This window comes from Trichechus manatus, unplaced genomic scaffold, assembly GCF_000243295.1.
Source record: "Trichechus manatus latirostris isolate Lorelei unplaced genomic scaffold, TriManLat1.0 scaffold00038, whole genome shotgun sequence".
NCBI classification, from domain to species: Eukaryota; Metazoa; Chordata; class Mammalia; order Sirenia; family Trichechidae; genus Trichechus; species Trichechus manatus.
Window position 1 is genome coordinate 14,767,221 of NW_004443974.1, and position 7,188 is coordinate 14,774,408.

Sequence of the window (7,188 nt, forward strand, 5' to 3'; positions counted from 1 at the left end):
GAGTGAGGACCTTGGCCTGGGGCATATACCTCAGGGGATGGCCTGTTGCAGAGGGCATTGGATGCCAGCCTGCAATTTCCAATGCCCTGACCCCACTGGAACTCCTTCTCTGCTGTGAGGCTGCTGATGAGAGAGGTGCAGACACTGGGGGTGTGATGGTGGGGGTTCCTTGAGCACATGCATGAGTTTACCGCGTGCTCTTGGCGTTTATACCCGCTAAGCGTTAACACGGCCTTAGATGCTTTCTCAACACCCAGCAGTCATTTCCAATCGATCGGTGTTGGCAAGTGAACTGACACCCATTTGCCCAGGTTGCTCTACTTGATCCCCTCAGCAAAGTTGCCAGACGGCAAATCTGATAGTGAGAGATCTGTCCTGATGTTTGACCTCCAATCTGTGTCTCACCGCTTGCATCCGGAGGGCCTGGCGCTGCATTCCATAGCCAGGTCTCCGTGGGCTTCAAGCTGGGCACCCAGGAGATTGTCTGCCACCTCATCTCGGAAGCTTCAGGCCAAGGCCCTTGGATCCCTTGCCTGTTCTCTGTGTTTCAGAGAGGAGGGGAGGATGATGGAAAGAGCTTGCAGGTGGGGTGGGGACCACCCAGAGGCTTGTGGGCCCGGGGGATGAAACCTGTGTGTGTAAGCTGGGCCAGAGTGCGGGTAGCAAGGAGGGTCTGGGGAACACATGTTCATGAAGCCATCTGCCCCTCCCTCACCCTCAGATGTGGACGAATGTGCATGGGATGCCCACCTCTGTCAGGAGGGGCAGCGCTGCGTGAACCTGCTCGGGTCCTACCACTGCCTTCCTTACTGCAGGCCTGGCTTCCGGGTGGCTGCTGACGGGGCTAGCTGTGAAGGTGACGGGGACAGCTTGGGGCCTGTCCATTCTCCTGGGAACCCAGCAGTTGCCAGAGTTTAGCTGAAGGGGGACTGTGTGTCACTAGGGGGCTGGACTTTCGGGGAGAGCTGAACCTCTCTTTGGCAGAAGGAGCCCAGTGAGGCCAGATAGAAAGAGCCTGAGCTAGGGCTCAGGAGGTCTGGGCTGGTTCTAGCCCAGCTTGACTACTGGCAACTTGAGGACCCTTTCATGAGTGTATTTTACTTTCTGGGCCCTAGAAAGTTTCTCATCTGTTCAGTGATGGGGAGACTGGGTCAAGGTTGGCAAACATGATACATCTGCTGCCACGTACCCTATTTCCCCACATAGATCATGGCCCTTTTTCTGGCTAGGCCTAGACACTGGTTCTGAATCCTTCTCAACACAGCTTCCCCAGTAGCCACTACCAATCAATTGCAATCGGCATTTGAGACAAAACCTAGGTGCCACCCTTGGATGAACAATCTCTAGGGTCTTTTCTACCCTAGCGTTCTTTGATTTCATGATTCTGGGTTTCCCTGGCTCCTCCAAGAGAGACCATCCACTGGAAAGCATGGTGGGTGAACTTGAACTCAGAAGATGCACTCATTCAACCTCAGTGGGCCTCAGGGTCCTTGGATTGCTTTGACTCTTTATAGGGCTCTTCTGCCTGTTGCCTGCTTGCCTTCCACCATCTTTCCCTCCCTTCCTTCTTTCTCGCCATTGTTTGAACAGTTCCCATGTACCAGGATCTTAAGCCCTTTAGTTGCACGATCCAATTCTTTTCTCACCAGAACCGCATGAAGTGGTCCCATCCTTATACTCTTTACATATGAGGAAACTAAGGCTCAGAGAGAAGTCACTTGCCCAAGGACTAGAAATGGCAGAGCTCAGTTCAGCTTGAACCTGGGACTCTCCACCTCCAAAGCCCACCTCTTAAGCCCCTTTCTTGCTTGTGTGCTCAGAGCCCACTTAACCTCCAAACCTGGTATAATTGGGAGGGTGGTTTCAAGTGTTGGCTTCAGGGGATGAGGCCCAGATGGGGGGGGGGGGGTGGTCCATTCCTTGGGGGAGGGAATCTGAGCTCAGATCTCACCCTTGACCCCACCCCTGCCTCCCCAGATGTGGATGAGTGTCTGGAGCAGTTGGACGAGTGTCACTACAACCAGATCTGTGAGAACACCCCAGGCGGGCACGGCTGCAGCTGCCCCAGGGGGTACCGGAGCCAGGGCCCACACCTGCCCTGCCTAGGTATGGGGACACCCAGCCCCTCGCTGGGGCCCTGGTCAGCACTGCTGGCTCACAGGCAGTCGGTATTTACGACAACGTTGGTGTTGAGTCCTGCAAATGACTGAAACCACAGCCTGGAACCGAGCTCTCCCTGCTTTATCACACCCTCACCCCAGCCCTATGAGGCCACCATCCCTGGGCGCCCAAGAGGAGCGGGAGGGTGGGAAGAAGTGGGTGGACCTCAGAGAGGGTTAGGAGGTAGAATCAACCTACCTAGGACACTGAAGCGATGTGGGGATGAGGGGCCTTGGAGGCAGGATAATGCTCAGAACTGGGGGAGATTCGGGCCTCTGAGCCATAGAGGCGGAGTTGGAGAAGAGGCTGGTGTGGTCTGGGAAGGGAAGGCTTGGAGGAAGGCCTGGTGCCGCGTGCGAGGAGCTGGGTTCTGGGGAGGCATGAGCTAGAGAGTCAGCTAGAGCAGATCATGTGACGAACCCTGACCCATCCTCAGCACCACTGCCTGGCCCCGGCCCCTTCCCAGATATCAACGAGTGTCTGCAGCTGCCCAAGGTCTGTGCCTTCCAGTGCCACAACCTCCAGGGCAGCTACCGCTGCCTGTGCCCGCCGGGCCAGACCCTGCTCCGTGATGACAAGACCTGCACTCCACTGGAGTGGAGTGGACGGAATGTGACCACTGTCAGACACCGGGGCCCCTTTGCGCCCGGGCTGCGGCTCCGTGCCCCCATCCCAGGTGGCTCCTACTACACCTGGGTCTCCCTCCGGCCGGGTCCTGTATCTCTGAGCAGCATGGGCCGGGCCTGGTGCCCCCCTGGCTTCATCAGGCAGAATGGCGTCTGCACAGGTAAGGTCGGGCCCAACCATCTCCCTGGGGACACGCCTGCCATGTTATCTCAGGCTTCCAGACTGAGAGTTTGGGGTCCAGTCACCATGTTCAGAAACACAGTATTCACAGACGGGTTGGGCAGGTGGTGCAGGCAGACTGTTTGAATGGTGTTTCTCAAGACATACACTTGTTCCAGGGGGTGTCAGTAGTTGTCTGGTGAAAGGGGGGTTCCATGGCCAAGGAGTTTAGGAAACGCAGGGCCAGGCAAAATTGAGGCTGCTCCTTTGCTACAGGGCATCTCAGAGCCTTGGCTGTGCTAGTGGGCAAGTGGCCTCCAAGAGGGAGATGGGACATTTTCCAAACTATTTGACTTTGGACACTTTTCCCAGAGGGAGGGTCTCCTGGGGAATAGTTCCTAGGAACCCACTTTGAGAAACACTATTCTTGGTGCTCAGAGGTGAAGCATTCAGGGAGGGAGATTTTCAGGCATGAAAGAGAATGCTCCAGGTAGATATGAAAATGTGAACAAGGACTGGTGGATGCAGGGGGTCGGGGAGTGGGGAGGTGGTGGTCAGGGACAGGGCCCCTGGGCTGCAGAGAGGGGAGACGAGGCCGTAGCCTCCTGAGGGCTGACACACTTCAGCATTCCCACCTGGACAGAGGAGTCTGCAGTGGGAGATACCGGTGCCTTGGTGAGCACGGGTCTGGGAAGGGCAGGGCTCCTGACTCTTGCCAAGGCCAGGACTCCCTCAGTGTCCGAAGCCAGGATGGGCATTGAGTGGGGTAGGGTGGGGAGAAGGTATGGGCCGCCCATGGAGGGGAATTTCCCTGGTCTGCCCCAGAATCTGGCAGGCAGACATATGTCCACGTGGGCATGTGTGACTCAGTGTGTCTCTGCCCCTGCCATCCCCCCTCCTCCACGGCCATGCTCGGGCCAGACCTTGATGAGTGCCAGGTGAGGAACCTGTGCCAGCATGCCTGCCGGAACACTGAAGGCAGCTACCAGTGCCTTTGCCCCGCCGGCTACCGCCTCCTCCCCAGCGGAAAGAACTGCCAAGGTGAGTATGCCCAGGGCAGGGCCATCATCCTAGACACTGGAGGGAGCAGGGTTGGGCAACGTGGGAAGGGATGTGTTGGGATCTCACCCTCTCTGCTCTTCCAGCCCTTTGTAGTTCTGCAGGCCACTTCACGACCATCCTTCTGTGAGATGGGGCAGGGAGATGAGCTCAGAGGGGTCAAGAGACCACCCCAAGCTCCCACAGCCATGTGAGGGCTGGGCTGGGCCCCACATTTGAAATAAGAACCTTAAGAGAATAAGCGGATAGGCTCTGTAACCCTGGGATTACATCCCAGCTCTGCTGTGTATCCTTCGGCAACTCAGTTCACCTCTCTGAGCCTCAGCCTCCTATGTGAAATGGGACTAACACAGTTCCCCCACCCACTCCCAAACGGCTGGGATAAGACATGTAGAGCCTGGGCACAGAGCAGCACAGAGCCAATGCTTGCCACAAGGTGGCTGCTGGTGGTAGTCAGAATCGACTTGACTGCAATGGGTTGTTGTTTTTTTTTATTAACTGCCAAGTCGGGAACACGTTCCTCTGAGCCCAGCTCTGCCCATAATGTGCTCCAGGGCTGGGGCTAGTCACGCTGCTTTCCCGTCTGGAAAATGGGACTCCTGCCTGCCAGGCATGTCTCCAACCCTTGTGTCTGTCATGGGGGTCAGTGAACTTTCTCTCAGAAGGGTGAGGCTCCCACTGGGGCAGATGAGGATTGGGGGCCGCTCTGCCTGTGGGTAGTGGACCCCTCTGGATAAAAAGGACAAAATTGGCCCCCCAGGACAGCCTTCCACTCTCCTGGGCTCTCCATTCCAGCACTGGGCTTCAAGAGGACCTCAGGGTGCCCACCTTGCTCCTGAGGAGATTTGGAAGTTCTAGAGGCCTCCGGGCTGGACTGTCATGGGTCAGGCTAGCTGGGGACAAGGGGAGCAGGGCCTCCCACCTTTGGGCCTCTGAAGGTATTTCTGTCCCACTTATCCCACCCCTCTTCTCTGGTTCTGCCTTCCACCCTTCTCCTTTGCTCCGTCTTTCACTTCCCTCTTCCCTTGGCCAACCTCCCCCAACCCAGACATCAATGAGTGTGAGGAGGATGGCATCGAGTGTGAGCCCGGCCAAATGTGCTTCAACACCCGCGGCAGCTACCAGTGTGTGGACACACCATGTCCCACCACCTACCGGCGGGGCTCCAGCCCTGGGTAAGGACTGCGTCAGCTAGGGACGAGGAGGTGGAGAGAGGGGACCCAGTCCTTCCACTCTGGCTCCTGTGCAGCCAGACCCCACCTCCAGGAAGGTGGTCAGTCGCACTTGGCGGTATCCCAGCCCGAGGTTGGGCAGCCCCATCAGGACCCTCTCTTTGTCAGAGCCTCTGTGCCCACAGGGCAAGGCAGGGTGCCTTCCTGCAACCACCCTGGGTGCCAGCTCCTCTTGATGAGCGCCAGGGGCCCAGAGAGGCTGGAATTGGGGGAGAATGCGGCTGCTGGAAGAACATTACACACAGAGACACAAAGGGCATATAGCAACACACAAACATGCACACAGACATATAAACACCACCCAAAAACACACACACAAAATGACCCCTGGGGCATGGGGGGAAAGGAGGCGAACCACCCCCACTGCCTAGCCCTGGCTCAGGCAGAGCAGGGAAGCCCTTGCCCACACCACCCTGCTGTGACAAGTGGAAATGTCATCTTCCCCTGCCCCCGTGTGTCAGCAAGACCACGCACCGTGGCTACAGACACTCATAAAGATGCATGGAGACTTGGGGACCTTGGTGGGCAGAGCCACAGTGGTTAGGGAAGGTTTACTGGGACGTGCTTGTCCTGGGCCTTACAATCAGAATCCCAGCAGGAGCTGGAGCCGTGCCCCTGGCAAGGCTGAGCACGTGTCTTTGAGAACAGCCCTCCTCCCAGTCTGTCCAGAACCAGTGACTCGGCCCGCGGTGGACCCCGAGAGCTCTGTTTTATCCCTGCCCTGTGCTAGCTGGGCTGCCCTAGGGCGTGGGCTGGAAAATCCTCCGGGGAGAACTGCTCCGACAGGAAAGGGCACGTCTCTGGCTTTTTTGGGACTCAGTTTGTTGGTCCCAGAAATGGGTTAACAGTGGTCCTTGTGAGTGCATTTTGGGGCGCAGGGGTACCGGGAGAGCACGGGGAGAGTTAAGGTAGGGGGAGCTCAGGTTTGAGGACCGATTAATGCGGCCGGGCCTCCTTCCGATGGCCTGTCTCTCTGGCCCGCAGGACCTGCTTCCGGCGCTGCTCACAGGACTGCAGCGAGGGCGGCCCCTCCACGCTGCAGTACAGATTGCTGCCGCTGCCCCTGGGCGTGCACGCCCACCGCGACGTGGCTCGCCTTGCCGCCTTCTCCGAGGCCGGCGTCCCAGCCAACCGCACCCAGCTCAGCGTGCTGAAGCCCGACCCGCGCAGCCCGTTCGCTCTGCGCCCGCTGCGCGCTGGCTATGGTGCCGTGTACACCCGCCGCCCGCTCACTCGCGCCGGCCTCTACCGGCTCACAGTGCGCGCTGTGGCGCCACGCCACCAAAGCGTCTTCGTCCTGCTCATTGCTGTGTCACCTTACCCCTACTGAGGGAGAAAGGGTCATTGGCAGCAGCTCCTGGGCCAGCGACCCCCAGGGGGAAAGGAGCCAGCCCCCCCCCCCCCCCCCCCCCGAAAACCGCCCCCAGGGGCGAAGGGGGGCCCCCCCCCCCCCCCCCCCGCCTAGACCTGGCTCAGGCGGCGCAGGGTGGCCCTTGCCCACACCACCCTGCTGTGGCAAGCGGAAATGTCATCTTCCCCCGCCCCTGTGCGTCAGCAAGACCTTCAGTAAACATCACCCTGTGCTCAGCCTTGACCCCAGGACCTAAGGACCTGAGCCCTCCACCCCATGGCTACCCTCAGTGTCAGGCCAGGCAGGTGTCAAACGCTGCCCTTCCGGTGGCAGGGCCTGCCAGCAGGGCTGAGAAGTAAAGCCTGCGAGTCTAGCCGCCCCTCCGGGTCTGCCCCAGGCACCAGGGGGAGGTCAACTGGGACACAGTGCACCTGGGGCAGGGACTCAATGTACTAAGACTTCTGAGGGGTGGGGTAGATCCTGTGAGGGGTGGCAGCACCTGTCACCCACCCACACCTGCCACTGTTATCCCAAACCGGGAATGTGTGTATAATATAAAAACAATTGTCCTTAACCAGCTTGATTTTTTTGTCCAATTAT

General features: G+C 58.6%; 1 protein-coding gene across 1 annotated transcript in view; it reads left to right on the forward strand.

The window, feature by feature from the left end:
- The window catches only part of HMCN2 (hemicentin 2), a 168,191-nt gene extending 161,624 nt beyond the window's left edge, over positions 1-6,567 (forward strand). The window contains exons 95-100 of the mRNA XM_012555391.2: positions 722-856; positions 1,978-2,106; positions 2,627-2,947; positions 3,868-3,987; positions 5,054-5,180; positions 6,222-6,567. Coding sequence (XP_012410845.2) covers positions 722-856; positions 1,978-2,106; positions 2,627-2,947; positions 3,868-3,987; positions 5,054-5,180; positions 6,222-6,567 — 1,178 coding nt within the window. The remainder of the gene's footprint in view (positions 1-721; positions 857-1,977; positions 2,107-2,626; positions 2,948-3,867; positions 3,988-5,053; positions 5,181-6,221) is intronic.
- The last annotated feature ends 621 nt before the right edge of the window (positions 6,568-7,188 follow it).